The sequence below is a fragment of the Puma concolor genome, chromosome B2 (genome assembly GCF_028749965.1).
Source record: "Puma concolor isolate L17-30 chromosome B2, mPumCon1.1.hap2, whole genome shotgun sequence".
Taxonomy (NCBI): domain Eukaryota; kingdom Metazoa; phylum Chordata; class Mammalia; order Carnivora; family Felidae; genus Puma; species Puma concolor.
Window position 1 is genome coordinate 100,415,263 of NC_141671.1, and position 14,779 is coordinate 100,430,041.

Consider the following 14,779-nt stretch of genomic DNA (forward strand, 5'->3'; position numbering starts at 1 on the left):
ATCTCTAATTCCTAGTGTGGGGCCTGAACTCATGACCCCTGAGATCAAGAGTCGTATGCTCTTCTGAGCCAGCCAGGCACCCCAGATTTTAATATAAATTTAACTGATAATCATTTCAGTTATTGAAAAAAAATTCAGTGTGCAACTACTTGTATGTCAATCTAGGTTTTCAACTGTAAATTGCATGAATTCTAAATACAGGTCAAGTATGTCCAAAGAATATTAGCATTCAAATTGAGTGTATACTAGATTTTGAAGACTTAGTATGCAAAAAAGAATAAAAAAATATTAATACGTTTTTATACTGATTACAGGTTGAAATATTTGGAAAATGTGGTATTAAATAATTTTACTCAAATCAATTTTCACCTTTTTGTTTTTAACGTGGCTACTAGAAAATTTTAAATTACATGAGGCCCACATTGTATTTCTCCTAGTGCAGAGGTAGACTGTCGTAAAGCTAGTTAAACTTGACTTATGTGACCGTATTTCCTGAATAAATTCTCTAGCTCTCCAGAGTGAGTAGCTAAAAATTCATTTATATTAATACTCTGTATCTCAAGAAACTGTGGGCCAGTAAGCTTTGAAAAACTGGCAAAAACTTTGCATTTTAAGAGTAAGATTGAAGCAGTTTAAATGACTTAAGAATTTGAAATAATATTTAGGTCATAACTGTATTTGTAAAAATTACTATCTTGGCTCTAGTCAGGCCTGACTTGAACATTACTCGATTGATATACATAAGATATATATCATTTTCGAAATTTTGTGAATTATATATACTAAAATCTAGTTTGGCAGATATGTTTAAAAAAAAAAAAAAAGCTTTTATCTTCTCTCAAACCTGAAAAATTCCATTATTTTAACCTCCAAAAAAACGTTCTTGACTCAGGTGGAAATCAAACAAAGAGGTCTACAGAGAGAAAATAAGTAAATGATGTAATGATCCTGTTCATTTTAAGGTAGATTACCCCTACGCTCCACCAGCATTATGTTAACTTAGACTTGTACCCATTTTCTTCTCTCCAAAATCTGCTATCAGTTTACTTAAGAGAAAGCAATCAAAGTCTCCAATAAAGTACACTGGGCTTGAAAACCTAACCCAAACATAACTTCAACTTTTGACAATTATTTAAAAGTGTGCAATTACAGATTGGCTACTATGGTTTGGAGGCTCAAGTTATTTTTAAAAGTAGAAGATATTTACTTTTTAAAATGATGTGTCCATTTTATGAGATTTAACCTACTTTGCAATAAAAATAGATTATAAGGTCCCATCTTCAGAAAGTTATCAGACATAATACACAGATCATTTTCAGGATCAATTAGAATTCAGGAGAGTATATTTGATACTTAAAATACACTGAATAAAATTTTATATTCCAGGATAACTGACAGCTTTAACTTCATCAGAAAGAACAATTATCACTGCTGACAAAAATTTGTAATTGATGGGTTGAATGTCTTGATCCGTTTCACTCTTTAATTAGACTTTTAAATTAAATTTTTCAATAACCTTCTTTTAAAAAAATATGTAAATCCCCTCAAAAATATGTAAGTCCATGTTTCTCAGAAAAATTGAGTTCACAATTTTTAAAATAATCCTGTACTTTTTGGTTTGTTATATTCATTTTGATTTAAAATAGACTTTTAGCGGGGCGCCTGGGTGGCGCAGTCGGTTAAGCGGCCGACTTCAGCCAGGTCACGATCTCGCGGTCCGTGGGTTCGAGCCCCGCGTCGGGCTCTGGGCTGATGGCTGAGCCTGGAGCCTGTTTCCGATTCTGTGTCTCCCTCTCTCTCTGCCCCTCCCCCGTTCATGCTCTGTCTCTCTCTGTCCCAAAAATAAAAAAAATAAATAAACGTTGAAAAAAAAAAAATTTTAAAATAGACTTTTAGTTTATATGTCTCTGAATCTACCTCAAACCTGACACGAAGAGCCCACCGTACCACAGAGATTAAATGTTGAGTTACTCTGTTTTAGGGGATTAGAAAGTATTAAAAGGACAGATTCTCCAAAGTTGTTACCTGTATTCAGCCCTGACTTGTCTTATAGAAGCAACCGGTTGCCTAAGAGAAATAAAGAAGAAACCACTCTACCCAATTCAACCAACATATGACTTCCTTTTTTCTAAAAAATATAAATGGAAAGGTCACAAGGCCATAAGCTGTGGCCATGGACATTCAAGACTTAGAGAAGTCTAAATCAATGCCCCCAAATAAAAATCATCCAAGACCTTAAGAGATTTGGATGAAAATGAAAACCATTCATCAATAATGAATGCTAAATCCAAATCTGGACTACATACAAGATACGATACACACGTCTTGTTGCCTGGATGGAAAGCATCAGAACTAGCAGCTAGCCATCACACCTCTGGAAAGACTTGTGAGTGTTTCAGAAAGCCTGCCTTCCGGCACAGTTACAGCTGGCTCACCGGGAGGAGACCAATCGATCACACGCGTTTACAGGTCAGCTCTGCTCCTGGCTAAGTGGTGGGGGTGGGGGCACATGGTGGGTGGGTGTCGGGGGAGCAGGCTCTGTCAGCTGCAGGTGTTGAGCCGGATCCGAAGCACTTGCTAAATGGAGCTCCCCTGTTTGCTCTTGATGGGCGTGAAGATGTTCCAGGGTTTCCTTGGAGAGTGTGATTACATGCACTGGCTCGGTCTGTGCGGGTTCCATCTGGCTTTCAATCATATTGAGGCTCTGAATGTGTTCTGTTTGCTCCTGTTGGGCTGAAAGAATTAAATTCTGCAGTTGTTCTGGCTGCTGCGTGAGCAGGGTGAGATTAGCGGCCTGGTCCGAGGTCATGTTCTGAGAACTCTCTGCTGTGACAATGCTGATTCCTTGGCTAGGACCAGGCATGAAATTGATGTTATGTACAGAATTGGTTACAAGAAGCTGAATTTCTTGCTCTCCAGATGCAGACAGTTGATAGGGCTGCAGCTGAAGAATATTCCTGACCTCTTCCGTGTTATTATTGCCAGAAACGCTGCTGGCATCTGATGCAGGTTTCTCTTTGCTATGGATTTTCAAGTGAGCCTTCAAGTTGTCTAAGCGAGCAAACTGTAAGTTACACTCGGGGCAGGAGAAGGGCTTTTTGCCTGTGTGCAGAATGCAGTGTCTCCTCTTGGCACTGGAGTCAGAGAAGGATTTGCCACATATGCCACAGGAGTATGGCTTTTCTCCTCTATAAGAAAATACACGTTTTATCTTAAAAACAGATTTGCTACTTCCTGATTATTTAGGGAGAAGAAGTCAAGAATAGAGGAAAAATTAACTTGACTGGGAGTCATAAGTCATGGGTTCTTCTACTAACTTAAGGAGTCACAGCAAGTCCCAACTTTCATGGGTTTTAGTTTCTAATCCTAAAAGAAAAAGAAAAGGCGGGGATGGTATCTGAGTAAGGGTGGTGGATGGGGCTGGGCTAGATGTGATAAAATTTTATGATTCCATAGTCTATATTTCAGATAAGAAAGCAAATATTTATATATCACACAGAAAGTTCCTTTTTGGTTTTAGTTCCCATTGCAAACTTTATTTCTTTTTTAAAGATTTTAATTTTAAGTAATTTTCACACCCTATGTGGGGCTTGAACTCACGACCCCAAGATCAAGAGTCGCGTGCTACACCGACTGAGCAAACCAGGCACCCCCTCCTTGCCAACTTTCGGACTCTTGTAGCCAATTAAGTATATATGATGGACTTCAATACTAAAAACTTGAGTAACCCTTAATCATTTGCCTTAGAAGGACTATTAAATTGGGGCGCCTGGGTGGCTCAGTCGGTTAAGCGTCCTACTTCGGCTCAGGTCATGATCTCGAGGTTCCCAGGCTCTGTGATGACAGCTGAGAGCCTGGTGCCCACTTCAGATCCTGTGTCTCCTTCTCCCTGTGCCCCTCACCCACTCATGCTCTCTCTCTCTCGAAAATAAACATATTTAAAAAAAAGTATTAAATCAAATCTAGAAGCTATGTGAACAAAAACATTTATTCGGAAACATTAAATTTAATATTTATTTTTGACTGAAGAACTTAAGCTTTGGATCAGTCCCCAGCCCAAAAATAAAAATTCAAGAAATGAAATCAATCATGTAAACTTTTGCTGGCCAGAGCCAGTTTTCCTGATTTTGCTTAAGTGGGGAACTGCTTTATTGAAAAGATAACTGTAAACTACACAAAAACTTCTACCCGTGTAATAATTAGGGAAAAGGACTGTATAGGTAACATGTCACCCAACTGAATGCCAGGGTCGAATGAGGACTCCCGTATGAGAAAAATACCTGCAAATCTTTACCTGTGGATTCTGATATGGGTCTGAAGAGAACTCTTTGCTGTGAAAGATTTGCCACAGATTTCACAAGTAAATGGCTTCTCACCTAAGAAAGGGAAAACATTTAGAAATACACATCCAACATAAAGGAAAAAGGAATAATCACCCCACAGTTCACAGTATAAAAAACAAAAGGGGACAGCACTTGACTCCTCAGTGAGTACAAATGAATTAAGCCCTTCCCAAGCACCTGCTGTGTACCCAAGCACTGAGTGCTAAGTACCAAGAGGATGCAGAGAAAGTGTAAGATACGGTTCCTTCCCTTACAAAGGGAAACAAGGAGATACGTGATTATATGCAGGAAACAAAAGGACACACACCATTTACTCCTGTAGGTCCACCCTGAGATAACGCACAACTGTCACACTTTCCTGCTCGGTGAGGTAGCCCTCCTGACACCTCCCCAAGGAGGAGTCACTAGGGTGACTCATGTATTATTGACATTTCTATCTACCTTCCAGTGTATTCAGAATCTGACCACCTGTAACACCTCCACTGCCACCCCTGGTCCAGGCCCACCACTGTCTCTGCGGCAGCCTCACAGGTCTCCCCACTTCTGCTCTAGCTTCCCTGCTGCCCACAGTAAGTGCTGCGACCACGGTGACCTTGCAGGCAGTCAGATCATTTCACACTTCTGCTGCAAACACTCCAAAGGCTCCCTGCTCCCATCCAGAGATAAAAGCCAAAGACCCAAGCCCACGAGGCATCGGCATCACAGATCTGTCCGCCCTTACCAGTCCTCGCTCTAAACTTTTCTGACCTCACCGGGCACTCCCCCTTTGCTCGCTGCTCAGCATCCCGGACACGCTGGAGAGTCACTGGACACCACACCCTGAGTGAGTGGGCTCCATAGGGGACTCCTGCTCCCACCAGTCTCCCCCAGCACAGCTCCCCTCGGGGACTCCCTCGCCCTCTGCACTGCCTTCAAGTCCCTGCTCAAATGTCACTTTACCAGCGAGGAGGCCTCCTCACCACCGAAAGCCCTGTCCCCCACCCCTAATACTCCCTAGTCCCCTTCTCCGAATCCATTTTCTCATGATGCTATCCCCACCTCACACACTGTACTTGTTATTTATCACCTGTCTCCCCCGTTCTTAGGAGAAGAATTTGTGGGCTTGTCTACTCCTAGTACCCCAATGCCTAGAATTGGGCCTGGCACGCTGTTCCAGAAATCCCTGATGGATGAATGAATGAATTTCACAGGATGCAAACGAAGGCCCACACATGACTGCTGCAGACTCCAAGAGGAATTCACAACGCTTCAAAAGCATTCATGCAGTGTTAGCCTGTGTGCTGCACATACTACCGACGGACTGTCCCATCCTCCAGAAACAAAATTAAGTGATCCTAACGCAGGCAAGGGAACTGAGTTTAAAGAAAAGAAAGAACAAAATCCCACTGAAGTAGGTAGCAGCAAGGGATGGGGGCAACCTGGAGTGCAGCCAGGCAGCTTCCCTTCTACAGCATTTACTGGAAGACGCATGCTACACATCTCTTCGAGCTCCATCTGGGCACAGGACACGGGTGCCAGCTTGGGTGAATCTGCATCTTTGCATGATCAACTCCCACCACTCCAAAGGTGAAAGCCAGGCCACTGCCATTACCTTTCCATAGCTTCTCAAATGAGAGCCAGGGCCCACCCTGGTCCCAGTTTGTTTTCAGATTCCAAGACTGACTACCTGCTTGTCAAGTTCTGTGTGGGAAACGTTAACAATGTTCACATTACCATTTGATGCTATCTGGGTTTATGACATCTCAGAAAGTCTTTCTGTTGACATGTGTTTTAAACAATGGAAATTCTTTCCAGGAACATAGTCCTTCAGAATATATCCGAACTGGACCACCTGGACCACATCCACTGCTACCACACGTTGCAAGCCCCTGATTAGTACAACAGCCTCCTAATGGGTCTCTCCACCCTTGTCTCACCTCACCTCACAGAGAAGCCAGAATGATCCTATTAAAATTCTAAGGCACCTCCTGTCACTGCTCTTGTTAGTCCTCTGGCTCAGAATAAAACCCAGTCTTCACCGTGGCGTCCAACATTCTGAAGCCTGAGTGCACACACCAGAATCACCAAGGAAACTTTCACAAATACTTTCAAGGCTCTACCCCAGGTCAGTTCAGTCAGAATCTCTGGGGTTGGGACCAGGCTTTTTCTCTTTTAAAGCTTCTCAGGTGACTGAAGTATGCAGCTATGCCGAGGAACCCTGTGTTATACAAACTCCAGTCACCTCTGCTTTCCACCTACCCGAGCCCTCCTACCTCTACTGCCCTGGCTTAGCCTCAGTCACAACCGCCTCCCGGCATTTCTCTGGCAAGTCGGAAACTCTTGTGTTTCAGGGCTTTGCACCTGCTGTTCCCCCTGCCTGGGATGCTCTTCTCCTGGACAGCGACAATGACTGGCTCACTCCCCATAGCATTCAAAACAAATTTTTTTTTTCTTTTAAGCTTATTTATTTAAACAGTCTCTACACCTAACGGGGGTCTTGAACTCATGACCCCGAGATCAAGAGCCGCATGCTCTACTGACTGAGCTGGCCAGGTGCCCCTGCTCCCCAGAGCATTCAGATATCTATCCAAGGTGTCCCCTCATCAGTGAGGCCTTCCCACACAAGTCCCCATGTAAAAGGGCAGCTCACCTTCCCACGTCCTGCCCCCTTACCCAGTATTTAGTTCTTCACAGCACTGACCCCCACCTAACATGTTATATAGTCATTTGTTCTTTGTCTTCCTTGGTCAAATGGTAGCCCCTTAACAGCAGGGGCTCTGGCCACCTCATTCACTGTTGTATCTTCACGACCTAGGTAGAGTGGTGCCTGGTACCCAGTAATTGTTCTGTAAATATGTGTTAAACGAGCGAATTAAACTTCACAGAACCTGTTCACGATAATATCTATTGAAAGAATGTATAGAGGGACGCCTGAGTGGCTCAGTTGGTTAAGTGTCCAACTTCAGCTCAGGTCATGATCTCGCAGCTTGTGAGTTTAAGCCCCGAATCAGGCTCTGTGCTGAGAGCTCAGAGCCTGGAGCCTGCTTCAGAATCTGTGCCTCCCTATCGCTCTGCCCCTCTCCCACTCACGTTTTGTCTCTCTCTCCTTCAAAAATAAATGAACGTTAAAAAAAAAAAATGTATAGAGCTCCATTTTCACAGAATGCCTACCCTATGAGACATTTATTTTAAGAAAACAAGTTAAGGAGAAAAACTTTGTGTTTGAAGAAGAAAATGTCCAAAGCAGCATAAACCAATCTGATATACCTGCCCTGATCAATCCTGCCTCCTCTTTATCCCTGGAACAGATTTTCCTGGAGGTGGTGATGCTTGTGTTATAACCACTGGTACTGGGGCAGGAAATGGGAGACCCCCCATGCCTATGCTACCTTTGTGTTTGTTTCATTTTGTTTCCTTTTCTAAAAACAACGATCGCCATCTCCCATGATGAACTACACTAAGACTGAAACACAACCAAACTCAGACTTGTAAGCCATCTCTAAGTTGCTGAGCTATTAGAGAAGGGATCTCCCCACAGAATGGTGTGGACAGCCTTCCACCTTGATCTCGTAAAATCACCATCCAATTTATAATAAATGGAGCCTGAGGAGGACTCGACCTCACTCTTCTAAAACCATGAAGTGTACCAGAAAGGAGGGACGAGATGGTAGTTTTACCTGTGTGTGTCCGTAGATGTTTCTTTAGCTGAGACACATCCATGAATTTGCGATGGCAGTGGTTGCATTCCGGTAATGAGTGGCCTTGTCGCAACAATAAAAAAAGTGTCAGTGCATGTATGCGCTCTCTCCCTGCATTTCTTCAGTGATTTGTGTTAAAGCACTTCCCTGAAAAATAATCACTTTAAATATGGTACTTTAATAACACAACAGTAATTTTATTAATTTGGTAACAGTTAATATTTCCCTATGCACCTCAACACACTACTTGGGAGAGCTGGGACTCTTCCAACCTCCCTAAACATAATCTCCTTCTTCCCTTGAAGCACTGGTGTGACTGTGGCCAACTGGTCTCAAATGTCACTCCCAACCCCTCATTTATTTCTTATCACTTGGCAGGAGAGGAAAAAAGACAATGGACAGAGCTAGGTGGGAGAAGGCCTGGACGGACAGCTACAGCTAAGGATACTTCTGTCTAGGCACCATTAAAAACAGTCAACTGGCACCGTCTTAGGCAAGTGGCACTTCTGAAAGATGCCAATTCTGCTGGGTTTCTGTGTGTGGTACCAAAAGTGTAGTACAAAATTTTTAAATATAAATCCCAAGGTAGTGGAGAAGAACACAAGGAAAAGACAACTAATTTAGATCTTTTTAAGATTCTTTCCTTACATGCTAATTTATCTTCCCCAATATGACCCTAGTGTTTCAGAAGTAATTTGTATTTGCTTTTCTCCCCATCAATCCAAATCCAAATTTTCTCTCACTTTACTGTACCTGTGTGAACTCGATAATGGCTCTTTAGTTGTCTTTTCTGGCTAAAATATTTGCCACACTGATCACAGGTGAAAGACTTCTGTCCTGCCAAATAAAAAAATAAAGACACTAAAACACACAAAAACTGGAAAGAACAAGAATGTTCACTGATAAAGTAAGTAACACAGTGGGCCCAGGTCCCCATTTTCTATGAATGATTTGGGTTTGCCTACAAACCCAAATGCCTTCAGAGTCCACCAGAGTAACATAAACGTGCAAAGGTATGTAAGGCAGTAGGGAGTGGTGGAGACTGGGGTAAAGGTGGACCGCTCAAGTTTCCCCCCAAATCACCAAATTCTTAAACAAATGTCTGCACATTGAGCTCCCGAGAGCCAGTTTATAAGCCCTAGTTTTAAGACTCAATGCTGTGCAGAATTCTAATCTACAGTATGGCAAAGGCACAATTCTGCCGTTCAATGACACCAGGTGGGAAGTGACACCAGGCTGAGAAAAGCCCCTTTTGATCGCGGGTAGCGCCCACCCCAGAACCCGGTGGCAGGTGGCCCCTGGTGCTTCCCCAGCTACCTGAATGCAGACTCATGTGCTCCAGCAGGGAGTGCTTGGTGGTGAGAGCCTTGCTGCACACCGTGCAGGTGTAGGGTCGTTCGCCAGTGTGCATCCGGGTGTGGACCTGCAGGGAGTGCTTCTGGGCAAAGCCTTTTCCACACTCATTACATTTGAAAGGCCGCTCCCCTGGAGTTAAGAGCCCCAGAAACACAGTGTAAGCAAGAATATGCACATCTTTCTGTTTCCTACTAAATTAAAATGACAATAAAGGGATTTCTCTTCATAGCATACATCCACAAGGCCCAGCACTGGAGAGAAAACAGCAGCAATAAAATCTGGCAAGCTGGAACAGATGAATCTGATGCCAGCAGTGAGAAGGGCTGAGACGGAACCTAAGACACAGCCTTCACAATGCTCAGGAATTGGCAGCCCCTGTTACCTCTGAAGATGGGGGTGGAGATCAATGACAGTCTGTTTCGAAGGTAGTCAGACCCCCCAGAAGACTGGCCAGCTCCCCAACAAGGCCAGAGACTGTTCTCTGAAGAGGGTAAAACAGTCTCTGCACTGTGGGTCTCCAGGCACAGTGGAAGGGGACTGTCCCAGGGACAGCAAGTCCAAGTTTACTTTTGAAGTGATGAGACTATAACCGGCCTTCTTCCCTGCTCCTGCTCTAGACACTGGCGGGCAGCCTGGGGAGGGTGGACTGTTTTCTTCTGGAATGTGGCAGGCCGGGGTAGGGGGGCTGCAGATGCCAGGTGTCAGTGAGGAGGTCGGGTGCAGCCACACCACCCCCAGTGAGGCCGTTGTCTACAGGCCCTCTCCATACCCATGGGAACTTTCAGTCAACCGTTCCAACATAAGATGAAATATGATTTTTAATTAATTAATTTATTTATTTTTGAGAGAGAGAGACAGAGAGTGCCAGCAGAGGAGGGGCAGAGAGAGGGGGGCGGGGAGAGAGAGAATCCCAAGCAGGCTCCACACTGTCAGTGCAGAGCCTGACTCGGGGCCTCAAACTCATGAACTATGAGATCGTGACCTAAGCCGAAACCAAGGGTCGGATGCTTAACCGACTGAGCCACCCACGCACCCCAAATATGATTTTTAAAAAACCACCATTCAAGGAAGGCTTTTAGTAGTTGAAACAGATACCAAAACAAGTAAGAAAAAAAAAAGCAATTTGCAAAAAACAGAAGCTGCCCAAGGGGAAGAAAACATTAAAAACTAACAAAGAAGAGACTGCTGTTATTAACGTGCTCACCATGAACCAAAAAGAGGATTCACAATAATTTTAAAAAAAGGGGCGCCTGGGTGGCTCAGTCGGTTAAGAATCCGACCTCGGCTCAGGTCATGATCTCGCAGTTCACGGGTTCGAGCCCAGCACTGGGCTCTGTGCTGACAGCTGGGAGCCTGGAGCCTGCTTTGGATTCTGTGTCTCCCTCTCTCTCTGCCCCTCCCTCGCTAGCACTGTCTCTCTCTCAAAAATAAACAAACGTTAAAAAAAAAATTTTTTTTTAAAGAATCTAGAGAATAAAAAAGGGCTTCTAGAGGTAAAACAGTGAGAGCAGAAATAAATCTTTAAGTGTTGAAAGATAAAGGGGAAAGTAGAAAGTAGAGCCAATAGTGATGGGAAATAGGAGATAAGGACATGGGAGGATGGGTCTGGAGGTTCAACATCCAGATAGCAGGGAGTTCCAGAAAAGAGAGAGCATAGAAAACCGACAGAAGAAATCATCCCTGAGATACTTTCCAAAAATTTTCTGGAACTGAAAGACAGAGTTTCCAACCCGTGTGGATCTGCTATTAGCCACCAAAATGGATGAAAACAGACCCACACTAAAGTGATTCACGGCAAAATTTGAGAACACTGGGTGCAAGAGGGGACATACTACATGCTATTTTCCTTAACAAATCTTACAGAACTACTTAACTATTTAAACCATACTGTTACAGTTCAACAAATATTTCCCAAATGTCTACTTTGTTTAAAGAACCAGAATTCAAAGTTGTCAATCTATCCTTCGAACCAAGGCTCCAATTAAATCAGAAGCTCTGGGGCTGGTGCCCAGTTGCTGGTAGTTTTAGAAGCTCCCTAGGTGATTCTAATGTGTGGCCAGGGAGCACCTGGGTGCCTCAGCTGGTTAAGCGTCCAACTTTGGCCTAGGTCAGGATCTTGCCGTTCTGGAGTTCGAGCCCCGCATAGGGCTCTGTGCTGACCAACTCAGAGCCTGGAACCTGTTTCAGATTCTGTCTCCATCTCTCTCTGCCCCTCCCCCACTCACATTTTGTGTGTGTGTGTGTGTGTGTGTGTGTGTGTGTGTGTGTGTGTATGTGTGTGTGTGTGTGTGTCTCTCTCTCTCTCTCTCAAAAATAAACATTAAAAAAAAAAAAGTTTAATGTGTGGCCGGGGTGAGAACCATGGGGCTAGATGCTGCTGGGTCAGATGACAGCACGCTGAGGGATGAGAGGAGACTTAACTACTAGTCCCTATACTTAAGCTTACAATTAGGTTTAGGGGTTATTTAACTGGTAACTACAGCCCGGCCCAAAAGAAAGTTAAGTGTGTAAGAGAGGACTCAAAGGAGGAAGGGATTTCTGCCAGGGCTGCACTGTCCAATATGGTACCATTTAAATTAACTAAAAAATTCAGTTCCTCAGTCACACTCACTACACGTCAAAATCACATGTAGCTAGTGGCCACCATATTGGACAATGCAAATACAGAACGTTTTTTCCATCCTCACAAAAGGGTCTATTGGCCAGAGCTCGGTTAGAGGGACCAAACAGGAGAAGACATTCACAGCTAGATGGCTGAGTGAGAAAGCTGTCCAGACAGACCTGGGTAAAAGCACAGCTGTGGTCAAGATGAAAAATGTTCAAGACTCAGAAAGAAGAATAAATCTGGCTAGAGTGTGATACCTGGGCATGAAAGCCTTGAACCAACAACTCTAAGTAAGAGCAGGGTTCTACAATCAGGCTACCTGGGTTCAAATCCCAGCTCTGTCTCTACATGGATGACCTGGGCCAGTTATTTCTAGGACTCGGGTCTCTTCATCTGTACCATGGGGATAACATTCCCTACCTCATAGGACTGTCGTGAGAATTAAATGCAGTAACATGTATAAATGCCTTATTATAATGCCCATCACATAGAAGTTGCACAATAAATGAAAGCTGTCATTATCATCATTACTCCCAAACACATTCCAGCAAGCTGCGAAAAGTATAATTACCCGTGTGGCTCCTCTGGTGGATTGCCAAAAAGTGATTGTACTTAAACACTTTGCCACAGTCCTTACAACAGGCCTCAGGGCCACCAGGGCGCTTTCTCCTTCCACAGACCCTTCTGGCTGAACTCTGGTCATCTTCGTCCCCAACAAGTTTGTAATCTTTAAGTTTGACGGACCTCCGAATCCTCCGCTTGCTGTACCGACTCTGGCTGTCCTGCCCGTCCTGGGTCTTGGGATCACAATTCTCATCTTTTTCAGCAGGCACTTCCTCCCCTCTCCCTGGCTCACAATCTTCTGTGTCTTTTGCTGGAATCTGTTCATTCAGTATACCGCTGTCTCCCTCTTTTACCACAAAGTTATGTCTATTTTGAACCGAATTGTTTACTCTCAGCTGTATTTCTTCCTCTGCAGGCAGCTGTGATTTCCCCTCCTGCAAACTGTTGACTTTTCTTGGCCTTCCCCGTTTCCGCTTTGGAGGATCATTTTTCTTATTAGAAATAACAACCACTGGGGCACCAGCAGTGCTCAAAGTCGTTGGCTTTGGGGAGCTATGATTATTTTGGAAATCCGTGTAAGCCTTTACCAGGTCATAGACTTTTAAGAACTGAGCGGTAGCCAGGACCTGTTCCGTACTCTTCTCACTGGCCTGGAGACAACCCGTGTAGATAAATTCCAGCAGCATACCAAACGTGTCAGCAACCATGCCTTCCAGCATATAAATGGACTGACCAATCTCCCCCTCTTCAGCAAACATCATGGAGAAGTATTCACTACTGGCAGCAAGTAAGGCTTTGTGAGCCCGGAAATGCACATTCTCCACGATTAAAGTGATGTCACAGAGAAAGCCTTTCTTCCGCTGATCCTCAAAACTGGCCAGAACAGTGTCACTGTGAGTGTCTGAGTGTACAACAAGCTGCCCAGAAGGCTCTGATGATGTTTCTGCCATTTTCTTTAGAAGCCAAGAAGCATAAAGCCTGAAATAAGAAGATAATGATTAAAAACGAGGAAGCATCATCTCACAAAGTTAATCCTAGCCCAAACAAACCTAGTATTCACTTCACATGGTTATCTGAATTTTACCATTTGCCACTTGCAGAAGGTGATTTAAAAAACAAAAAACAAAAAACTTAGGTTGGGATTGTCATTCTTGTACTGTTACCTAGTTGGGTGAGTCTCCAAGATCCCTGTTGCCTCTCAGGGCCTGTTTTCTCCTCTGTAAAATGAAGGAACGGGAATCAACCATCTCTAAAGTCCTTCCCCAGCACCAACTTTCCATAGCTGCGCACACAATCAGAATGGGAACCACAGCGTCTCGATTTCACGCATCATTAAACACTTCGTCTGTGAAAACATATAAAAGGGGCCAAGAAAATGTACGAAATGAATTTGGGGGTAGCTGCAATGAAATAATAACCTAAGGCTCATCGGGCCTCGCTTCGGAAGCATAGCACGATCGCCCAGGCTGTCCCCAGACAGCGCACGAAGGGGCGGGCGGACGATTCCCCGGAGACCCGGGCCCGCGGAGCGGTGAGCGGGACGCGGGGGAGGCCCCCCACTCCTGGCCCGGGCCCCTCAGGCGGGGCAGGGAGCATACGGCTGGGCAGCACTCACCACGGCCCGGGACCGCGGGCTCGGGAGGACCTACCTGTCGGGGCGCCCGGCGGGGGCCGGATCGCGCGGCCGTCCCACCTGGCGGCCTGGATGGCGCACCCGTGCCAAGGCCACCCAGGCCCCCTACTCCGCAGAATCCGCCGCCGGGGTACCTGCGTCGTCCGGGCTTCTGTCCCTGCGCCGCCGCCGCCAACCCGGAAGCGCCGGCGCCGGGAGACTGCGCGCGGACGCCGGACCACGTGGCCCGCGGAGGCGCCCGGGGCGGGGCTGCACCGCCCAGAGATCCCGGGCGGGTCCTGCGTTTGCGGTAAGTTGGGAGCGGAGGATGGGGCGTGGCGTTGTCATTCGGCAATTGAGGAAGTTTTATGTCATATTAGATATATCTCACCGACAGCTTAATCAGTTTTGTTTCTTCCCAGATGCCGAAGCTTGCGTTAAGGTCTCCAATACGTGAGGAGTGAATGAAATCGCCTTTACATTCAGTACCATTACTTACCATCATTGTCATCATGTAATGCTAGTAGAATAATCATTATTATGTGCCTCTTAATTATTTTTCACATCTGTCTTTTCCTTTTCCATCCCACTTAGAATGTCTAGTCCAAGGGAGTGAAGAGAG

General features: G+C 44.9%; 1 protein-coding gene and 1 long non-coding RNA gene across 3 annotated transcripts in view; one reads left to right on the forward strand and one right to left on the reverse strand.

Moving 5' to 3' along the window:
• The window catches only part of LOC147581141 (uncharacterized), a 14,724-nt gene extending 6,609 nt beyond the window's left edge, over positions 1 to 8,115 (forward strand). Inside the window, exons 2-3 of the long non-coding RNA XR_015251465.1 lie at positions 4,792 to 4,912; positions 5,429 to 8,115. This is a non-coding gene — a long non-coding RNA (uncharacterized LOC147581141). The remainder of the gene's footprint in view (positions 1 to 4,791; positions 4,913 to 5,428) is intronic.
• ZBTB24 (zinc finger and BTB domain containing 24) lies at positions 1,827 to 14,389 on the reverse strand. 2 transcript variants are annotated; one of them, XM_086707563.1, is made up of 8 exons: positions 14,195 to 14,389; positions 13,709 to 13,762; positions 12,553 to 13,523; positions 9,338 to 9,505; positions 8,774 to 8,857; positions 8,000 to 8,083; positions 4,295 to 4,376; positions 1,827 to 3,188 (listed from the first exon to the last, which is right to left on the reverse strand). In XM_086707563.1, the coding sequence occupies exons 3-8, from the start codon at positions 13,493 to 13,495 to the stop codon at positions 2,471 to 2,473; spliced, it is 2,079 nt and encodes a 692-aa protein (XP_086563689.1). In that variant the 5' UTR covers positions 13,496 to 13,523; positions 13,709 to 13,762; positions 14,195 to 14,389; the 3' UTR covers positions 1,827 to 2,470. The 2 variants fall into 2 exon arrangements, with proteins under 2 accessions (XP_086563689.1, XP_025781613.1); XM_025925828.2 differs by having other exon boundaries at positions 13,709 to 13,890; positions 14,195 to 14,388.
• Between the last annotated feature and the right edge of the window lie 390 nt (positions 14,390 to 14,779).